At 37.0% G+C, this 23,568-nt stretch overlaps 1 protein-coding gene and 2 pseudogenes across 1 annotated transcript; all 3 read right to left on the reverse strand.

The window, feature by feature from the left end:
* Window positions 1-11,384: 11,384 nt before the first annotated feature.
* Window positions 11,385-14,670, reverse strand: LOC148923506 (uncharacterized; annotated as a pseudogene).
* Window positions 14,671-17,015: 2,345 nt separating this feature from the next.
* Window positions 17,016-20,385, reverse strand: LOC125204965 (putative late blight resistance protein homolog R1B-16). Its single transcript, XM_048103737.2, has 3 exons — window positions 19,983-20,385; window positions 17,555-19,890; window positions 17,016-17,192 (listed from the first exon to the last, which is right to left on the reverse strand). Exons 1-2 carry the CDS (start codon window positions 20,290-20,292, stop codon window positions 17,567-17,569), a joined length of 2,634 nt encoding a protein of 877 aa, XP_047959694.1. The 5' UTR covers window positions 20,293-20,385; the 3' UTR covers window positions 17,016-17,192; window positions 17,555-17,566.
* A 974-nt stretch (window positions 20,386-21,359) lies between these two features.
* Window positions 21,360-22,633, reverse strand: LOC148923507 (anthocyanidin 3-O-glucosyltransferase UFGT-like; annotated as a pseudogene).
* Between the last annotated feature and the right edge of the window lie 935 nt (window positions 22,634-23,568).

The raw sequence follows: 23,568 nt of genomic DNA on the forward strand, positions 1-23,568 counted from the left end.
CTCGGATCTTGGCTGTTGGCCGTTGGATCTAGGTTAGTGCTTGTTATGAGTCTTGAGACTCATCACATTCTGAATTATTCGATACCATCTTCTCTCTCTCTTGTGTGAGCCGCTCCTGCTTCTCTCTTCTCTCTCTTTGGATTTCGGCATCGTTCGCCGGTCATCTTCTCCGATCTTCTGTTTCCCTCGTTGGTTCTCGATTCTAGAGAGAATCATCGGTTTAGCTTCTGAGTGTGTGAGTGTTTGAGCATTCCTTCTCAGATCTCTTGTTTGTCCAACTTCTTCGTTGGATTCTTGAGAGATTGGAGGTTTCCTTGAGGGTTCTTGTGTTGCAGAGAAGTGCTCTGGGATTGTTATGAGTTCCCTGTGACTGAGGTGGTTTCTTGTGTTGTAGCCGTTGGAGTATCCCTAGGGTTAGGGTTTGATTACTTCGCGGTGCTCCCTTGAGACTTGTTGGTGAAGATTGAGGAGGTCCTTGGCCCTGTGAAGTCGTGTGTGTGCGACCTGAGCCACATCCTAAATCTTCTGAACCTTTGTTGCTATTTCAGTTTAGATCCGCAAGGATCTTGCGTTTGATTACTAATACTTCTACTTAGTGTGCAGGTGCTTAATCGGATCAAGCTTGAGGAGTCCAACCTGGTTGAAGGCTTGGCTAGTAGCTAGGGTTCCTGATTTGTACTCACTGTACTTAGTGTATTTGTAATCTTGCTACCTTGTAGCTATTGTTGTATTTGGCTTGTAATTTCTGAGATTAGCCATCTCAGAGATCAATCAATAAAGAGGTCCCGGTAATTAGCGAATCCCGAGTGATCTGATCCCTACAGAGTACAAGCAGCTTAGGCAATTTGCATTCTTCCGCTCTTTTCTTCCAATTCTTGCACATTTTGCCTCCTTTTTGCATCACCCAACACAAATGCCTTTCTATAATGCCTCCAAATCATAAGCTCAATTTCCTGCCAAAATAGCATCTTCTCATACAAATATTCAACTAATAAATGCGAGAAGTGATCAAATCCGAGTGACGAAAACTAGCCTATCAGTCTACATTTCGATTGATATGTTTATTCCCAAAAATAAAAATAAAATCAAGGTCTGTTCTGGTTTTTTCTTTAGTAAACGAATGGAAAACACAACAATTTTAATTAGCTATAACTTTATGATAATTTTAGCCCGATGATGATTTTCGACTATTAGAAAAGAACAGTGGGCACAATATTTGTTCGTTGTGTTGTGCGCATATGTTAGATCTATTAGGGGATTCGTAAAATGATTATAAAATGCACAAGCTCAAAGGTTAAGCATTTCTTTTCGCTATAAGGGTCTCTAGACTCTAGAAGATAAGTACGTTAGTGAGCCTAGATTCATAAATCCACAAAATAAAATAGATATATGCCCTTTTGGATAAATATAAACAATTGGGCAAAATTTTTTATTTCATTCTATATAAATCTATATAGTTTAAATACAAAATCATAACTTACTATAGTGGTAGATGTGCTTTGGTTAAATTCAAAGTTTGTGGGTTCAAAACCAAATCATCTAATTATTTTCTTGTCTTTTTATTTTTCATTTTTTTTAAGATGAGATTGTGGATGTCTTAGAAAAGGATATTCCTTCCCATGGTTCCATTTTTCACTAACAATACTCTAGTTATTTTTTGTTACTTTACCATTTATGCCATCCTAAAAATCTCTATTTTTATAGGACGGAATGAGTATGTTACAAAAACACAAGCTAATGGGCGGAGAGAAATACGGCCAATATACTCCATAAAATTACTCTTGTAGGTAGAAGTTATCTATACTAATATAAAATGAGAGTTTTGATGTGCTTTTGAATTTTCATAAGTTTCGGGTATGCATTTAGATAGTTATAAGTATTGGGCAAGAATGTAATAAATCTTCCATAAATAATTATATATATTAACTACCAACAAACCTCTACACATTCTCATGACACGTACTATATAAGTTTACGTGAAAATTTTGAAAGATTATATGGCCAATCAACATTTTTCAACAGTTATACACTAATTAAAATTATTTAATTCAGGCAGCCATTAAAATGTAACGGCTATACAATAATAAAAATTGGTTACATTAAAAAAAATATGACTGCCACAAAATAAAAATTATGGAAACTGACTAATTACACTAAATAATATGGCAATTACAACTGATACAAATCGAACGCCAAAAGCAAGCATTTAGCATTTAAACTAGCATTTAAACGAATTCTTTCTATCGTTGCAAAATTTATTTTTGACTTTATTATAACATAATGACAAAAATAGTGTCAATTCCGTTATAAATTCATAATGACGGATGATTACTACATGAACTAACCTCTATAAATATAAGCTCAAAAACTTACTCAACAAATCATTAGAGGTGTACAGAGCAGCAAAACCGCATGAGGCTCAACTCCGTCACTAGAATCCATTCCATAATGTGCAGAAACGAGAAAGATTCTCAAACATGTAGAAACAAGGAATTGATAAAAAAAAATGAGGCAACTACGCATAGCTCCCTATGGGAAGACTTGTCTAAAGAACGTAATGTCGGTGGTGGTGGTACAACTACAAACATAGAAGCCGTGCGGAGAAGTAGCCCAGAAGTCATGTGGAGGGAGTTGCCTAGAAGCGGGGAAAGAGAAAGAGAGAGGGCGGCAGGTTGGATTAGCGGTGGAGAGAGGGCTTTGAGGCAAAGAAGAGATTCCGAGAATGAGGATGTTCTATTTTGTTTTGAAATTTGAGATTTCATTTTTTTTGAAATAAGACTAATTAAATGGGTGAAATATAGATTGATTGACAATTAAGGGATGCATATTCATTCTTAATTTATGGATTTGATGAGATTATGAGCAATTTAAGTACTATGTCCCATGCATAAATATATTTTGAATTTTTATCATTCCAAAAAATAATTAATAGGATATTGTAATAGAAATCTTATTAATTTCTTAATAAGATTAATTATGTTGCAAGGATTCCGAAAATGAGGAGGTTCTATACTTCTATTTAGTTTTGAAATTTGAGATTTCATTATTTGAATAAGACTAATTAAATGGATGAAATATTGATTGATTGACAATTAAGGAATGCAGATTCATTCTTATTTTATGGAATTGATGAGATTATGAGCAATTTAAGTACTATGTCCCATGCATAAATATATTTTGAATTTTTAATATTTCAAATAATAATTAATAAGATATTGCAACAGAAATCTTATTAATTGCTTAATAAGATTAATTATGTTGCAAGTCAAATAGCCAAACGGAGAATTTAAATGGGAAAATAATGATACGCCCTAAAATAGGGTGGCGGTTGAAATTATGAGAGCAAACAATAAAGAATTCAAAATTAGTTAAGCGGAAATTACCTCAAAATGCTAAAGTGGAAATAAGATCCAGATTCATTGACGAAGTATTAAAGTAATTGCGATTAAAATCTAAATAAATGTGTGACAATTGTGATAACGCTATTGTGCAAATAAAAATTATAAATATAATTGAAAAGATTGATTACTTTTTTTTCATTTCTTTTTCTTTTGAGATGCACATTGACACCTCTAAATAAAGTGTGACAAATGATTACTATGAAATGACAAAGTAAGTGATAATGAAATGAAAATGGAATTACCATTTTCATGTTGATTCCAATTCTATATATGAATAAAATGTAAAGTAATTTATTTTAATTTACAAAAATTGTGTAATTTTATGGAATGGTGAATAATAAATTATATGTTTAATATATATTAATAAGCAAATTTTATTATATTTAACGACCTTAAATTTTAATTTTTAAAATAAATATAAATATAAATACTTTGTTTTAATTTATCAAGATATTAAAAAAAATGCACGTATTTTCTTTTTTGCTAAATTATTTGATCAATATTAGTCTATTTATAATTTCGAATGTTGTTTCATTTATATTTTTATAATAATACGTTTATTTTAAACATTATGATTTTAGGTTTCATATGATATTGTTTTCCATTTCATAAAATTATTTTACATAATGAAATAAGTAAGTATGAAGAAAAATGGATCGTACATCGCACGGGTGTGATACTAGTTTAATACTAATGGGCGACTTTCATCTCAAAAGAATCGATCACAACGTGATAAAAAAAGTTACAGAAAAAGTAATAAACATAAGGCTACTTGGGTGATGTTTTTAGAAGAGACACTGTTTACGAAACAAATTACTAGTACTCACAGTTATATTAGAATTTTGAAATGAGGATTATCACTAATGTAAAAAAATGTCTAATAGAATAATCATTGAGGAAATGAAGGTTGAGCTGTTACCTCACTAATAATTCCTGATGTGCCTGATCGTGATTTGAAGGTCTTGATTGCCGAGTTCCTGTTGCTCCTCCTTTATTGTTTCAACTGAATCAGCTACAGAATCACTGCAAAAATCCACCCTAATTGAGTGAAGTGTTGGTATGTCTCCCATGCACGAAGGAATCTCCCTCAACCTATGTAGACCGCAAAGATGAAGGTGCTCAAGGCGCGGAAAGTGGGTGGTGTCTGTGATCCAAACCTCTATATCACATTCCTCAACCAGTAAGAACTTGAGATTCAAGAATTGGTCTTCCAATGTTTCCCACTCAGACCCACTGAAGGACCAAGATTGCAGCTTGAGAACTTGAAGATGGGGCAACCACCCTATTTTTGTCTTCATGACTTCCCAATCAAGAAAGGTATCTCTCAATGTCAACTTCTTGAGGGAATGTGGGAAGCTCACTTCTTTCAAAACATATTTATCTCCTCGCCACCAACAAAGGCAAAGAAATTCAAGTTTGTGGAGGCAACAAAGATCGTTGAGACAGTAATAGTCTACTTCTCTTGTGTGGATTTTATAGTATAACTTCAATTTTTTGATATTGGGGATTCTTTTAACCACCTCCTCACCAAACTTGAGATTCTTCACATGATATAGTGTCTTTAGGTGTCCCAGCACCAAATCATCTTCATCACTGAAGGTATTGGGAAGACAATATGCACCATCAAGTGTCCCATCATAATCGGTTATGACATGCCTAAGTTGAGGCACCTTCCAGATCTCGAAAACATAATCTTCACCAATATTGGATAAATATATTGTATGTAAATTCCAGTAAAAACACAACGAAGAAGGAATCCTGGGTAACAAGTGCTTATCAACAATGACAACAAGAAAACGCAAGTTAACCAGTCCAAGAAAAATCTCCCCATACCTATCTTCTTCTTCAAAACATTCGGCAAACATAAGTACCCTTGACAATCTAAATTTACTTGACAAACTCCTTGGACATTTCATTAAAAAAGACCGGAGATGGGATGCAGATTCCAAGGATTGAAGGAGTGGAGTTGGATATTCATCTTCTTTTAACCTGCCTACGGTACGGCGCCGTTGAGAATTTATGGATTGTGGAATGCTTTGCTTTTCTAACACACTTAAAAACTTCAATTTTCGACCTTCTCTCACACATACATCCCTCAATAGGTCATGTATTTTGAATGTTTTTTGATTCCCAGAGCGCATGCGTTTTACAAGTATAACCATATTTCTATCAACAAGTTCTTCTACGTACTCTTTTGCTGCCTCTTCCAAACTTTTTCCAATAATTGGTTTTACAAAGCCCTCCGCAGCCAATAATTGGATGAAACGAGAGATTAAAATCTCTTCATCTTCATCGAGTACTCCCATATAGAGAAAACAAGGTTTTAAATAAGCTGGCTAATTATTATACTACCTCTGTCCCTGAAAATTTGATACATATTACCATTTCGGTCCGTCCCTGAAAATTTGATACACTTCACTTTTACCATTTTTAGTAGTGGACCCCATATTCCATTAACTCATTCATACTCACATTTTATTATAAAACTAATACTTTAAATATTTTCATACATGTGAATATGTGATGCTTGTTCAAATACGGAGCCATAGCGAGTAAAAGGCCTAGAAACAAGATACTCTTTCCTAGGGGTGTCGAAATGGGCACCCATGGGTACAATGGCGGATCTAGGATTTAATAATCGTGGGGTCGAATTAAAAAAGATAATAAATATAATATTAGATATATTTCCGCAAAAATACATAAAATATAAATATCATAATCTTATGTTATGAGGTATAGTTTATTTTTACGAATATAGACGATTCAAACTTTTTCATTGGAAATAATTGCACACTATCCTACTCATTTTATACCATCAAAATGTCATTCAATCAGTCATCTTTTATCTTATTTTACAGCTCTGACTTCACAAATTTTATTATTGAAAACACTCCTTGAACATATATTGTGTTGTCTTTTCGTTACTATTATGGTAAGACCTATTTAATCAATATGACAAACCAATAGGGATTACTAAAAGTAAGATAACACCATCAATCGTCTAAAAAAATTTAGAATTTATATTCTCTCTTTAATAATTAATCACATTCGATAACATTTTGAATTTAGTTCAATACGAATAAGACAAATAAAACAATTATATTAATGATAAAAAACTAAATGATACTATATGAATACTCATTAGGCGTTAAACAATTAGTGGTACTGTGGTAGGCCTACTCCTACAATGTAAAATATGTCGGAACTTGTGCCACCTTAATTAGTATGTGACGTAGGCCCATTTTAGGAAGCCCAATTTCTTGGTAAGAATTGAACTGTATCTATCATCTTCTCCGCAGAGATTTAGCTCACAGCAGCGACCAGAGACTTGGGGCAGGAGAGTTGGCGACATGGGGTCGGCAGTTTAGGGAGGGTAATATCCGGCGAGTCTACGGCGACGGTGGTGGGGTCGGCCGACCCCATCCGACCCCACCTGGATCCGCCGATGCATGGATACCCAAACCCGATTTTGCGGGTACCCGTACCCAAAAACGTCAATATTATACTTACCCAATCCCGACCCGTATAGCTAAACGGGTAACCTCATACCCGTTCCTTTGTCCCCTTAAAAATAGTCAATTTCTATATTTAGTATTCCCTACGTTACATAGTAATAGAGTCATTTTGCCATTTTGTTACGTTCCGTAATAATAGAATCATTTCTTTTTTTAGTAAAAAGTCAACGTATTTTTCCACACCTACTTTACTCTCTCTTCATCTCTCTGCCTTTTTCATATTCCACTTTATTCTCTTTTTACTTAACTCACCTAATACAATTTTTCTTAATCTCCGTGACGGAAAAAAACGCCTCCATAACTATGGAACGGAGGGAGTAACTTTTTGTAAGGACCTCATTTTTCACTAACAATATTCCAATTACTTTTTCCTTCTATATCTCTTTTATTTTATCAATTATTCCGTCTTAAAAATCTCTATTTTAATGGGACGTAAGGAGTATGTTAAAAGACACAAGCTAATGGGCTAAGAGAAATATACGGCCCAATAAGAATCAAAAGATAACTATCTTAATGGGCCAAGAGTACATAAATATCCACAAAATAAAATAATACCTTTTGCAATTTTAGAAATAAGTTATACCCACTTACAAAATGCATAAGAAGCTTCGTGATCTCATTTTCTTAGTCAAATACTATTAATTTCAATAGGCATCTCATCAAACAGTTCGTCTTCGTCAAATAAAAAACTGGGCCTTTGAGATCTCTCGGTTTTATTTTGGTGTGCAATATAAAATTAATTGAATTCCTCTCACTGAATATATATTATATCTGAATTTCCTTGCTTTAACTGAAGTGAGAAACACAAACTATGTACAGGTATGCCGCTAACTATAGTTCATAGTAATTTGTTTATGAAAATTCAAATTAGAAAAAAGAAATTAATAAACCTAAGGCAATTAAAGCGAAAAAGATATTTTGCAATAGTACATTCTTCTATAGAGTTTAAGAAAAACATGGTTGAGCTGTTACCTTGAAAATTCTTCATTTAAAAATAGTTATAAGGTCTTCATTGCCGAGTTCCTGTTGCTCCTCCTTTGTTGTTTGTGAAGAAACGAATTAAGGGATAATTTCTGTAATCTTATTGATTGATTTATAATTACAGTGGCTACATCCTTTTATAGGCAAAGGATTCAATTACATATGCTAATACAATCAAGGAGATCCTATTCTATTTACGAGAATGATCAATTAGAATAAATCACATTAATGCTATGATTTCTTTGCAACACTCCCCCTCAAGTTAACTAACGGGATTCTCAATACTTCTCTAAACGATTTCGAGTTCACTGCTTTAGTCAGGATATCTGCCAGTTGAACTTCCGACTTAACAAACGGCAACCCAACAATCTTAGCTTCAATTTTCTCCTTGATGAAGTGTCTATCTACCTCCACATGCTTAGTTTTGTCATGCTGGACTGGATTCTCAGAGATGCTGATAGCAGCCTTATTGTAACAAAATAGTTTACACGACTTGGATACATCAAGATCGAGTTCTGTCATGAGCCTTCTTAGCCATAGTATCTCAGTAAGACCACTCCTGATTCTTCAGAATTCTGCTACAGCACTTGAGAGTGCAACCACCTTTTGTTTCTTGCTCTTCCAAGTGACAAGATTGCCCCCAACAAAAGTGAAATACCCGGCAGTTGATTTTCTGTCATTTGGGTTTCCTGCCCAATTTGCATCAGTGAAACCATTAATCTCCAAATGCCCATGTTTCTCAAACAATACTCCATGCTCGACAGTTCCCTTTAAGTATCGAACGATCCTCACTGCAGCTTTGATGAGTCTCATTCTAGGCCTTGGTTACTGGTCAGTATAACGTGTTTTATTGGATAATATCTGCAAAATAGTTGCTAAAGTGTGCAGGTTGAGGTACTAAATCAGGAGGAAAGGATTGGGAGAAATTCGAGTGAAAAAGAAGCAAAGGTGTGCAAACTAGTCAGTATGAGCAGAAAAGTGCAAACTGGCCAGGATGGATGCTACGGAACTGGACACGAGAAGGAAGGACTTGCTTGGAACAATCAACTACTAAAGAGGGGTAAAATTATCATTTCGCAGGAAGAGGCAGCCTTAGAAAAGGGCAAGCCACCCTAGAAATAGGAGCTGAGCATAAGGGAACTTATCACTTACAACTCATTTTTTGGGGAGAATGGCTCCATTAGCTCTAAGTTCCACTCTCTAGATCCAGCAGCCTGCCTTGAAGATTCCGGCCACCTGCTAGCGGGGAGTCATCATGCCTGAATCATTCCAGCCGCCGTAGTTCCAGAAGTTCTTCCATTTTCAGTTTCCGAGGAGCCAAACAATCTCTTATTTCCTTGTTTTTAAAATTTCTTAGCTACTTGTTTTAGTTCTTAAATTTCAAAGCTTAGTTTGTAGTTTAATCTTGTTTTGTTTGAGTTTACATTTTGGATCTTGATTATGGTTTTATGCTATGGAGTTCTTGTTGGATTTATTTCATGTTTCATTTGTCTTAACTTATGTCTTATGTTATTCCTGCCTAGCTTAGTTAGATCTAGTCTTTACTCGAGTGTTTACAAGTTTTAATCGGTTTAAGTTTCACAAAAATGCATGTAATTCATTTCTGTTTGTTTCTGTCACTCTGTCCTGTCACTCTGCGTAAATCTCAGTTTTTTTGCTTTCGTTCTTGATTTCAAGTTAAATATTGCATTTACGAATTTTTGAGCTTAGCATTCATCAATGGAGTTTGTGATCTTGTTAGTTTAGCGTGGTGAAGAAGAAAATGTCACAATCAAAGAATGAGACCACTTGTTTTGATTTTCTTGCTTTTTTGCTTTTGTACCTGCACTTTTATAGCTTTTCTACACACCCAGCAAGTAGTTTGCCAGCATGTCCTTGATTCCCTTTGCCTTTTGTCTAGCCATTTTTAGTAAGTTTCGTCTAGTAGCTTATCACATGCACACCCGCACCCTATTTTACACACGCATTTTAATTTCTTTTAGCATACAACATTTAGAGCCCACCTTGACCTACTGGTCAGAAGGGGTATAGGTCTCATTTTCACCTACCGGTCAGTTTAAGTATATGTTATGTTTTCGTTTTCAAGTTCAAGTTTCCTACTCTAGATATAGGTTCCATAACATTTCATGCCTAGTTTAAGCTCAACACCAAAAGCGTGGTAGCAAACCAACCCTTCCAAAATCTCTTTGTAATTGCACTTCGCCTACATCCATCTCTGTGGAATCGACTCTTACTCCACTATACTAGCCAGTAGCAGTGGGTTGAGGTATTTTTGTTGACAAGAGGTTTTAGGCATAGACCCAACGACACACCTAGGTCTAGGCACCCTCCTGGCCAGTTGACACGCACACATAAGAGTCGCCACCCTTAAAAACCTCGTCCGTCAAGCTTCCCGAAGGTCTTCCTAAGGTGAGTGCATAAACTGACTTACTACTCCCATAGCATATACTATATCTGGTCTAGTATGAGAGAGATAGATAAACTTCCCTACTAGTGTATGATATCTCCCCCTATCGGTGAGTTTTGCTCCTTCGAGTATCTGTAGCCCATGATTTTGTATCATTGGGGTGTCTGCCAGCCTGCAATCTATCATTCCAACTTCAGCTAGAAGATCGAGAATATACTTTCTTTGGTTGATGAAGATTCCCCGATCCGTTCTCGGAACTTCAATCCCCAAGAAATATTTGAGAAGTCCAAGGTCCTTCATTTCAAACTCCTTGAACAAGTTCTTCCTTAGTTCGCCGATCTCTTCTTCATCATCCCATGTGATGATCATGTTGTCAACATAGATGATAAGACATATAATCTTCCCATTCTTCTTCTTGATGAACAATGTATGATCCGAGTTACTCTGTCTGTAGTTATACTTCTTCATTACTTCAGTGAATCTACCAAACCAGGCCCTCGGAGATTGCTTCACTCCATACAATGTCTTCTTGAGTTGACATACTTCCCCAGGCTGAAACTCCTCAGTGAACCCAGGGGGAACCATGAATACCAGCTTTGGCAGCTCACCATGCAGAAACGCGTTTGTCACATCAAACTGGTGGATGGGCCAATCTCTGTTTGTCGCGATGGAGAAGAGAACTCTCACTGTATTGATCTTAGCTACTTGCAAAAAAGTTCTCTGCATAGTCATCTCCATAAGTCTGAGTATACCCTTTCGCCACGAGTCGTGCCTTGTGTCTTTCAACCGAACCATCTGGTCTTTATTTGATTGTAAACACCCAGGTATTCTTCTTCTGGTAGCTTCCCTTTCACCCAGGTATTCTTCTTCATTAATGTTTTCATTTATGTGAACACAGCATCTCTCCAATGCTTATATTTCATTGCCTCTTCTGCCTTTTGTGGAATTTCCTCCTCCTCATATAGTGCTGCTTCAAAGGCTCGTGCTATCTTAGTCAGATTTTCCCAGCACAAAGTTTGTCACTCCATATCTGCTTTTTGCACTAATCTTCTCGGGAGAATATCTATTTGGGAAAATGCCTCAAGTGCTTCTGTATGGAAGAATGTATCTTCTAGTGTCAATATCCACAGTGTTATTCTCACCCTCTGCACTGTTAGTAACAACTGTAGTAATCTCCTCAGTTCTAGATTTAGGGTTTACCTCAGATATTGGTGGAGAAAGATCGGAAGGCAATGGTTGAAGAGGCTCTTGTGGGGAGGCTTGCTCGGCGGTAGTGACGACTGACTCTGTTTGATCCTCAATCAAAGGACTTGGAGGTAGCACAAACCAACTTAGACAGTCCCTATAATTATATTTAGGATTTTGCTCCCCCTGACTGCTAAGGTGGTGAGGGTAAAAGAATTCGGTTTCTAAGAAATTGCAATTTAGGTGGTGACAATTTTCATAGAGGATGGATCAAAGCATCTGTACCCTTTCTGGTTTATCCCATACCCGACAAAAACACATTTGGTTGCACAAGGGGAGAATTTGGTTATCTTGTGTTTAGGAATGTGGACGTAGACTGTACACCCAAAAACTTTTGGTGTCATGCTAAGAGATTAGGTACGTTGGCTTGTATGGAGAGAATATCGATGGGAGTTTTCTAGTTCAGGATTTTTTGTGGGCAATCTGTTGATAAAGTAGACGGAGGTTGCTATAGCTTCAGGCCAAAGGAAAGTTGGGACTTTAGACTCAATCATAAGGGCACGGGTAACTTCTAAGATGGTTTGTTTTTTCGTTCAGTCACGCCATTCTATTCTGGTGTATAAACACATGAGGTTTGGTGAACAAGACCTTTTTTCCTAAAAAATTCAGACATGGTGTTGTTGACAAATTCCCTCCCATTATCAGACAGAAGGATTTTTATGGTGGTTTGGAACTGAGTTCGAATCATATGGAAGAATAGGAAAAAAATTTCGGTTACTTCATATTTGTGTTTCAAAAAATAAATCCAAGTTATTCTAGTGCAATCATCAATAAAGATAACAAAATATTTGTAACCATTCCCCCCAATAATAGGTACAGGACCCCAAACATCAGCATGCACTAGATCAAACATAATTTCATACGAGTATCTAAAAGTTTAAAAGATTGTATGTGTCTCTTGGCCAAAACACATGTCTCACAAGAAAAATATTTAAGAAGTGCAAAATTGGGAAACAAAAGCTTAAAATAACCAGGGGAAGGATGTCCTAGTCTTCTATGCCACAGCCAAGCCTCTTCTTTCATGGATCCGTGAGCCAGCATCGCTCTGCCATGTTGAGCTACCCCATCCACGTAGTAGAGTCATGGTTCTAAGTGTCGCGTCCAATGATCTTTCTCGTCCGAATATCCTATAAGATGCAAAAACTCGGGTGCATTAGGAGTGTACAGTTCAACTCTCTTGTGACATGACTCACTGACATCAATCTCTGAGATAAACTTGGAACAAATAAGCAATTTGACAATCGAAGATTTGGAGAAATCTCTATAGTTCTAGTCCTTGCCACTGTAATCAGTTCCACATTTGCAGTTTGAATAAAAGTCTTGGTAATTTCACCAAAGTCAATAAAATCAACTCTTTCAGGAGTCATAGTATCGGTGGCCCCACAATGAAAAATCCAACCTTTCCTATTCATTTTCTCTCTATTTTGCACATTAAACGCAGCGGAAAAATTCATCAGAGGTGCAAAACGATTCCTGGTATCAATTCTATCATTTTTGGGGGCCAATTCGGAATTACCAATTTTCGTGGGTGACTTATCGAATTTTATAGGATCTGGGGGCTTATATTTAAAGTGGGGTTCCAGATGAAATTTAGGCAGACACTGGGGTTTGGATAATGACCAAACCTGTTACCTCCATTGAAACCGCCGCCTTCCCAATTTGACGCCTCCCCTGCTCCAGCTCTCTCCACAAAATTTTCGACCCGGATTCCACCGCCTCCGCTGCCGCTGTTGTCGCCGCCACCACCAGAGTTGATTTCGGTGTTGTTCAGTTTGTTCCCGTCACCGATTGCTCCTCCTTCTCCGGTGTGATTTCGGCGTTCTGCCGTTGCCCCATTTCTGCGATGTTGGCGGCGCCAAATTTCGCCTAAGCTCGTGCCCTCTGCCTCTCATCCCACCATTCCGGGTATCCCACTCGTAGAAAGCAATTCTCCCTTGTGTGTTTATTTTTCCCACAGTGGGAGCACCACAGCTTGCTCTTATCAGGTTTTACTCCGGTTTGGTGTGTGGCTCCTCCGGCAGGTGGCGGTCGCGGTCCATTCTGGTTAATCGGTCGGTCTCTTTGCGCTCCAAATCAGTAACCTATCTCCCCCGACGATGCATCGGCACTTCCTACACCAGAGACGTCTCCGATGAGTGAAGAGGACGCCAGTGGCATGATTTTCCGTCGAGCCGCCTCCCTCATCACATATCCGTAGGCTTCTTCGACTGAGGGGTATGGCTCTAGTTTGAGGATGTCAGCCGGATCCCAGCGAACTCCTCATTCAATCCGGTGAGGAATTTGATCAACGTTTCTCACTCGAGTGTTACCGGAACTGCTTGACCCCTTTATCACAGCACGTCACCGGCGATTTTTGGGTTCTGTCGACACGCACCCGCAAACCATGGATTCGACGGTAATAAGTCTCGAGATCCATATTCCCTTGTCTTATTGAGATTACCTTGTCTTCCAGGTCATATATGAGGTATGGATCCGCCTTGCTCTCGAAGGTGATTTGTAAGTTGTCCCATAGCGCTTTGGACGTCTGGTGATGGGCAAAATCGGCGAGAATATCAATTTCGATATTGTCGACGATCCATGAGAAAACCACGAGATCGGTCTCCTCCCACTCGCGGTATCCCTTGCTATCTGGTTCGGGTGGTTCGTCGGTGATATGGGAGTATCCCCTTCTACTCCCTATCGCGACCTTTATTAGTCGTGACCACAACGGGTAGTTCTTCCCGTTTAATTTGAACACCACGGTAACATTCCTTATCGTTCTTAATCTGGATTATTCGGTTGTCATTTTCTACTCCTCTGAGTCTGACATATTTGTGTATAAGGAAAGGGACTGGTTTTTGTGTTTGGTTTTGGTTTCTTGGCCGAGAATTGGATATGAAATAGGCTGTGATGAAAGTTTTCTTAGCCATAATTTCTCCTGCTCTGACACCATGAAGAAACGAATTGGGGGATAATTTCTGTAATCTTACGGCTTGATTTATAATTACAGTGGCTACAGCCTTTTATAGGCAAAGGATTCAATTACATATGGTAATACAATCATTGAGATCCTATTCTATTTACAGAGAATGATCAATTAGAATAAATCACATTAATGCTATGATTTCTTTCCAACAGTTTGAGCTGAAGCCAAAACTTAATCACTACAATGTTTCAACTTAATTGAGCGAAGTGTTGGTATGTCTCACATGCAATAGTGCATGATGAAGATAGAAAATTTAATTAATTAGCAAAAATATCACATGTTATAACACAGAAAGAGAAAAATAAAATAAACACAGAAAGAAAAAAATAAAATAATTTGGTAGAAGACAAAAATAAAAAAGAGAAAAGGGACACTGAATAGGATAAGAAATTAAAGTGTCATCCACAGGTTTCGCACCTGAGTCTCTGAGATGGCAACAAGGTAATATGTTTACCACTACACCACTACTAGTTTTTTTCTTTTGGGGTACACTCGTAGCCCTATGTCCTCACTTAAATCCGCCACTGCATATCGATGACGATGGGCATTAATTACTCGTGAAGACAAACAAGTTTGTACTTTACTCATGAAAATCTAATTTATGTAAGTAAATAAAAATAAACTTAACTCAATTATGAAAGCGAAAATGATATTTTGCATTTAAGTTTCTGTCTTCATCTCATTTTCTAGAGTGAAATAGATTCGATTAGCCATTTAATCAAACAGTTCAAATTTTTTATAATCAAAGAACTGAAAATTATTCGTTTTCTCACCAGCATTTATCTTGTTCAGGGATCATTTTCCATGGCAAAGATAAAGAGCTTACAAATATGCTATTTATTGAGTGGGCCGCATGTGAAAGCCCACAGGATAATCGGATTACTGTTCTCGTCCATTTAGCCCATACGACACTGGATTTAGCCCAAAATCAACAATTTGCATGTGAAACAAACATTAATTTGCTTATTACTTATATTGAAGTGGAAAAAACCGTCGTCGTGTACTCCCTCCGTCCCGGCTAAGATGACACATTTCATAGCCGGCACGGGATTTTAGGAGTTATTGTTTAATGTATTTAATTGGAGAGAGAAAAGGTGGGTTGGGGTCAGGGACGGAGCCAGAAATTCTTAGCACGAGGGGCAAAAATATACATAAAGATAATTTAAACATTCTAGAAGGGGCAATTAGTAGAAGATTAATATAAAAAATTCTATAGAAAGTTATACATATATAAAGGTAGTTATGCCCTATCTAGTATTTAACTAGATCCGTCCCTAGTTGGGTTATTAAAATAGAGAAAGAAAGAAAGATGAATATTTTAATAGGGTGATAAAAGTGGTTGGATGTATTAATTAGAGAGAGAAAGTTTCCAAAAAAGGAAAACGTGTCATCTTAAGTAGGACGGAGGGAGTAGTATATATCTACATTATCTATGTAATTGGACCATGGAAAAAAGCCTATGGTTTGGATATGGGCTAGTTAGCCCAAAAATATTCATAGATTTATGAATTTATCATTTATGGAGTGTAAATTTCGAATTTGATCAACTTCGTTTTTGAAAACCTCAATTCTTAAGAACATTAAAGATTAAACTTATTTAAAAGCAAGACTGCCATGGTTGATTTTGCCCATTTATAAAGATTAAAGTTATTTAAAAGCAAGACTGCCATGGTTGATTTTTCCCATCTATATTTCTGAATATTTGTCAATCTCCAACAACAATTGAGGAAGCGCTACTTTATTCATAAAATCGAAATAACGAAAACGAATTTAAGTAATTAAAGTGAAAATGAGAGTTTGCAATATAATGGTAATACACTTCATTTTCCCTTTAATAAACTATAAAATCAGTTTCAGCTTGAAAGTTGAAACACAACCAACACAAATTATTTTTATTTTATATGTTTAACCAACTAATGCTTTGAGAACTTTCACATATGTCTTATTATCATCAAAATTGAAATAAAATATACCAACTTACGAAAATGCATAAGAAGCTTTGTGATCTCATTTTCTTAGTCAAATACTACTCCCTCCGTCCCACAAAAGATATTACATTTTTCCTTTTAGTTTATCCCACAGAAGATGTCACATTTTCCTTTTTAAAAAAAGTTCTCTCTCATGTGAATATAAAAATTATATTTTCTCTCTTTATTTAACACACAAAACAAAATCTCCTAAAATCTCATACCGCCCTACAAGTGTGACATCTTTTATGGAAATGAGGGAGTATTAATTTCAATAGGCTATCTCATCAAACAGTTCATCTTCGTCAAATAAAAAGCTGGGCTGGCTATTGAGATCTCTATGTACATGTATGCTGCTAACTATAGTTCATACTTTGTTTATGAAAATCCAAATTATAAAAAAGAATTTAATAAACCTAAAGGCAATTAAAGCGAAAACGGTACTATTTTGCAATAGTACATTCTTCTATAAAGTTTATGCTTAAAACACCACCAACACAAAATCCCAATCTCAACATATTATAAGTAACAGTGTGAAAAGGGCAAACTCACATAATAACATTAACTTGCAGAAATAATATTCTCAATCTTCAAATGATAAAAGACAATGGCAAATAAATTACAAAATGAGAGTACTGCAAACACAACTTCGAATAGCACCTTCTCCTACTACAAGCATCTTCATCTTTAAAAAAAAGAGCAACCGATTTCCTTCATGATGATCAAGTGTTAGTAATGAAAAATGAACAAAAAATGATTAAAACATGAATTTCAGGGTACTTAATTAATATGCGTCTTTTTAGGTAGTTAATTATGTATCCAATTTTCGATGTTTTTTTTTATGAAACGGCTGTTTACTAAATAAATTAATACGGAGTAGTAGTTGTTTCCGGAACTACTTATACAAGTTGGTTAAGTATGCTAATTAATTGACATAAGCCTTGTATACCACATGCATTTTATCATAATCCTGAAACCATATAATTTTGTAAGAATTTTAAAAGTGAGGACTATCAATAAGGTAAAAAAGCATAATACAATAATTATTAAGTAAAACAAGGTTGAGGTGTTACCTTAAAAATTCTTCATTCAACAATGATTCGAAGGTCTTGATTGTCGAGTTCCTCTTGCTCCTCCTTTATTGTTTGAGCTGAAGCCACCACTGACTCACTACAACGTTTCAACTTAATTGAGTGAAGTGTTAGTATTTCTCCGATGCATGAAGGAATCTCTGTTAACCGCGGTAGATTACAAAGATGAAGGTGCTCAAGGCGTGGAAAGTGGGCGCTGTCTGTGATCCAACACTCAAGACCACAACGTTCAATCTGCAAGAACTTGAGACTTGCGAATTGGTCTTCGGACGTTTCCCACTCAGACCCAATGAAGGAATTATCTTTCAGCTTGAGAATTTGAAGATGGGGCAACCAACCTATTTTTGTCTCCATGTCTTCCCATGAGAGCTCTGTATCTTCTAATGTCAACTTCTTGAGGGAACGCGGGAAGCTGACTTGTTTTATCATATGAGTGTCTAGTGCAGAAGCACAAAGCTGAAGAGTTTCAAGTTTGTGGAGGCAACAAAGATTGTAGAGACGGTAATAATCTTCTTCTCCTGAGGTGTCTTTTCCCGAGGCATCTTCTCCCGAGGAGTCTTCTCCTGAGGTGTCTATCTCTCTATCATAGTATAGCTTCAATGTTTTGATATTTGGGATCCTTTTAAGCACCCCATCCCCAAACTTGAGATTGCTAACCACATAAAGTGTCTGTAGGTCTTCCAACACCATATTATTTTCGTCGTTGAAAGAATCAGGCAGACAATATGCACCATCAAGTGTCCCTTGCAAATCGGTCATCATATGCCTAAGTTTAGGCATCTTCCAAATCTCGCAAACATAATCCTTACCGATATCAGATAATATTAGTATCTGTAAATTCCAAAGGAAGTAGACCGAAGAAGGTAAAGGATGCTCATCAACAGTCATACTAAGAACACGCAAGTTAACAAGCTCACGAAGAATTTCTTCACAACAATCACGACTATCTTCTTCCTCGGAATTTTGCTCAAGAGAAACTAGCTGCAACAATCTAAAATTATGTGATAAACTCTTTGGAAATACCCAAAAAACCATCCGCACAAGTATTGCAGATTCCAAGGATTGAATGAGTGGAGCTGTATATTCATCTTCCCTGAAACTGCTTACGATACGGCGTTGAGGATTTACAGCTTCTGGAATGCTCTCCTCTCCGAATACATATAAAAACTTCAATTTCTGAGCTTCTCTTAAACATAGATCCCTCAACAGATCATGCATTTTCATTGATTTAATTTTCCCACAGCTATCGTATTTTTCAACTATAAGCATATTTCTACCAACAAGTTCCTCCACATACTCTTCTGCTATCCCTTCCAAACACTTCCCATTAATTGGTTTTACATATCCACTAGCAACAAAAACTAGGACGTGCTCAGATACTTTTATTCTATAATCTTCACCATAAATTCCCATAAAGAGAAAACATGGTTTCATATGAACCGGCAAATTATTATAACTCATGTATAATACTTGCAAGCAACTCTCATTATCATCCAAATTCACAACTGAACTTAAATTCTTTTCAATAAATCCCCACTTTTCATTTGTTCGTTCAGATTTTGATAAGAGTCCCCCTATCACAGCAACAAACAATGGAAGTCCCTTACAACCTTCCACAATCTTTTTCCCAACATCCTCCAACTCAAGAGGGCAAACTTCTTCCCCAAACACAGTTTTGCAAAATAGGTCCCAACTAGCATCCTCATCCAAAAATTTCAAGTCTAGACCATTGGAGTAGTTAAATTGAGATGCCAAGTTTGATAGCCTCGTAGTCACTACTATTCTACTCCCATTTTTATTATCCGGGAAGAATCTCCTAACTCGATCCCATGCCTCTATGTTCCACATATCATCCATTACAATAAAATACTTCCTTCCAAGCAAATACTTGTAAAAATGATCTCCTAACTCATATTCACTTAAATCATCCCCCTTCCCCATGCCTACTTGATCATGAACTTGTCTAAGAATTTCTTTAGCATTATACTCTTGAGAAATTGTAGTCCATGCACAAACACCAAAAGACTCCTGGACAAGTGGACTTACATAGATATTCCGAGCAAGAGTGGTCTTGCCTATCCCACCCATTCCAACGATCGGGAGAATTTGGCGAGCGGATCCTCCTCCGGTGATCTTGTCCAGCATCTGAGCCAAGACATCATCAAAACCAATCATGGTGACATTCTTAGCAGTGGAAGTAGATCTAGACGAGCCTGCAGGAGTAACAGATTTCATGATGTGAGGCTGATCTTGGACTACCATGTTCTCATCAATCTCAATCTTGATCAAATTCATGCTTTCTATCACCTTCTGCAGACCTGTTGAATACAAATGACTTTATTAGAAAATTGTGGCAACTTGAAAACCAAAACAATGATTTATGTATAAGGCTTCAGGCAATCAACAAGACCTTGATAGAATTCAGGTGAGCTTATGTGTTGTACATCAATGTTTGACCGAGCACGAATTTGATCGACAATATAGGACTCGATCACATCTTCAGCATCGTAAGCTGCTTCAGCTATGCGACTCTCCCAAATATCCTCATCCTCGGTGTAGCCACCTTGGGGAGAATAGCTTTCAAGAAAATGTTGCAGGGATGTAACCGCTTCAATGAGAGATTCAAGCTGTTTTTGGTGGATAGAAATTGGAGGGTTTGGATGTGTTTGAATTTGATCTATAATATTCATCACAGAAACAAGTGCTCCATATGCAGCCATTTCAGACCTTTTTTTCTGGTTTTGAGAGAACCGGAAAGGTTTTGAAAGACTATGTGAAGTAGACTTTGATAATTGCGAAGACTTAAATACAATGTTTATCACTAATTTACAGAAAGTAGAGTCATTTAATTTTGAGAAATGAGAAGCATAATTTTCTAACTTAGGCGAATTTAATTCGAAGAAATTGCCAAGACTTAAGCTTGTAGGCCCTCCAAACAAGTGGTTAGTTGAGTCAATTAATGGTTACCTAACTTGCTCGCAAATTTATGAAGCTCAACTACCTCATCTTCAATCATCCAACTCACTAATCAATTCAATTTTTCACCCACTCAAAAGAAGAAAAAAAAACAATCACTTCATCAGATTCCACTTACTACCAAATCTTATCATGCAAAAATAGCGTTAGAGTTGATTTGTCAACGCCTAGACTTATTAACTAGAATTTGTCAGAGTAATCATGAATTTTAGTCAAATTTTGATTTGTTTGCGCAAATTTATAAACCGACCGTAGAATGATGAAATTTAACATATTTCTCCATTTTCGCATGAGTCTAATTTGGGTGATATTGTATCAAATTTAGCATCCGAAAAATCAACTATGATGGGATTGCTAGTGAATTTTAGCATTTTTCTCCATACACTTATCAAATAGTCCAGCTCACTCATGACATCAATTTGAAATGGGAATCGGCATGTCTCTATGTTGGATATTTTAGTGTAATTGGATTAACTTGATTGATTAGTATTATCATATTGATACATCATATAAGTATGGAGGTGCGGAGTGCATGCTTATTTGAATTCATAATGATGTTAGGGGCGAAGCCCCTTAATAGATGAACGAGGGTCCGGGGGTAGCGCCCCCGGGTAGCGGGGTCTAAGGGGCAGCAGCCCCTGGCTGGAGTCGAGCTGTGTAAGGGTTTAGGGTCAGCTTGGAAATTTTTTATTTCCAACAAATTTGTTGTGTAAGAAATTCATCCGAAAATGTAATTTCTGAAAAGTCAAAGGACTAATTTGCAATTTCGGAAACCTTTGAAAAATCAGTTAATTTCGGTTATGCTGTTGCATCTGTTCATCTTCTTAAAATGATCGATTCTTTTGGTTCTGTTTTCTCTTCTTACATATCAACACATGAAAGTTCTTTTTCTTCTTAATTTTATCCGATCAAATATTTTGGTAGAACCACCGAAATTGATTTGATCTGAAAGTGCACGACTTTCAGATTATCCGTTTTGTTCAATATTCTAAATCTCCCTAACACTCTAGGTCTCCGCACAGCGCCGCGAGCTCGTTCTCCGGTGGCGTGATCATGCTGCCGAAGCTGATGTAGACGACCGATCTAGGGCGGTTTTAGCTTCCCAGCCATGAGAGGCATCCTGTTTCGTCGGCGGCCGGGGGCGCCGCAGAAGCGAGGATCGAAGGGCCGACGTTGAGGAAATTGACGGCGGTGGATTTGGGGAGATGCTCCACCATTTTGTACAGCGTGATCTCCAAGCGGCGACGCGTTGTTTCTGAGGAAAACCTCCGGCGGGAGATCGGCCCGTGGTCGCCATTTCCAACCCTGGAGTGAACGACAGAGCTTTCTCTTGTTTCGCCGTTTCTGCAACATCATGCATTTCGTCAAACACTTTAATCTCAATACTCAAACAAAAAAAACTATGGTCCATTTGATACATGGAATTGGAATTTGAATTGGAACTGGTACTACTCCCTCCGTTCTATAGCAATGGAGGCGTTTCTTTTCGGCATAGAGATTAAGAAAAATTGTGTTAGGTGAGTTGTAAAGGGAAAATAAAGTGTAAAATGAAAAAGGTAGAGAGATGAAGAGAGAAAAAAAATACGAGAGAGGAAAGTAAGGTGGAAAAATGTGTTGATTTTTACGGAAATGATTCTATTATTATGAAACGTACCAAAATGGTAAAATGACTCTATTACTATGGAACAGAGGGAGTATAATTCTATGGCAATTCAATTTCAAATGATATACAAAATTGAATCAGAGAATCGTCACCAGTTGATTGAATTGATCTAACGATTTGATCAGTGTAGACGTGTGCTGACAGCGAGAACGAACCAGAAGCCCAGAACGGCACCCATGGCACCCCTCTTTTCTCAGCCACATCACTCGAAAACCACGAGGCGCACCGTCCCACACGTCTCGCGCCCGTATATTGTCGCGCGCGGCCGCATTGAATAGCGCGGCATTGGATGCCGCGCTGTTGAAGAAAGAAAACCGTGCGTATGGTGCGGAGGCGGCCAGCCTCCGCACCAGCACGAGCAACGGGCCCGCGTGTGATCCGAAAGGGAACGCTAGGACAGCGATGTGTGATTTAGATGCCATGATTTTGGTTTATGATATTTGCGCAAGATATATTCAAGAAATTGATAGGAACTTATATAGTTCGAAGAATAGCGGTATTTATGTATTGTACCTAATTAATCAGCAATAATGTTCAATAATGTTCTTGCGTGGAAGAAATAAATTCGTGAAGACCTATATACCTTTTCATTTCAACATGTGTGTATGTTATAGAGACCTATGATAAGTGTCTTGTGTGTGTGAGTGAATGAACAATACTTCATCCATGCGAATAGGAATCTCATTTTTTCATTTTAGTCCGTCCGTGAATAGGAGTCCCGGTTCATTTTTACCATAAATGGTAATAGGGTCTAACATTCCACTAATTCATTTCATTCATATTTCATTTAAAACTAATGTATACAAGTGAGACTCCTATTCTATTGGCAAATAAAACTAAAAATATAACATATAACTGTCACATATCGGTGTCAAGAAAAAACTAAAACTAGTATATAAGTCTCATGGGACCCTCCTCCTATCATCAATTGGTTTTATGATGGAACCCATGGATTTCTATCATATTCCACTAACTTTTTTTCAACGGAGAGAGTATATAATACGGGTTTTAATGTGTAATTGATAAAGTAAGAGTATGAGATAGAAAGCAATTGATAAAGTAAGAGTATGAGATAGAAAAATGTAAGAGAGAAAGGAAAAATGTAGTGGAAGTGGTATTAGTAGATTGTGTGGCCCACGTTATTAGTAGTTCAAAACTTTTCTTAATTGAGACTTTATCTAATTTTGGGAGACGTCCGAGACGAACAAGGGAACGATGTATTGCTTTGTAGTAATTTCCTTTATCAAAATCTCCAGCTAAGATGACATATTGCTTAGCCGGCACGGGATTTTAGGAGTTATTAGTTAAAGTGTTTAATTGAAGAGAGAGAATGTGGGTGTAAGTATTAAAGTAGAGA

This window comes from Salvia hispanica, chromosome 6, assembly GCF_029641045.1.
Source record: "Salvia hispanica isolate PSC_SH4W2 chromosome 6, Shi_PSC_v1, whole genome shotgun sequence".
NCBI lineage: Eukaryota > Viridiplantae > Streptophyta > Magnoliopsida > Lamiales > Lamiaceae > Salvia > Salvia hispanica.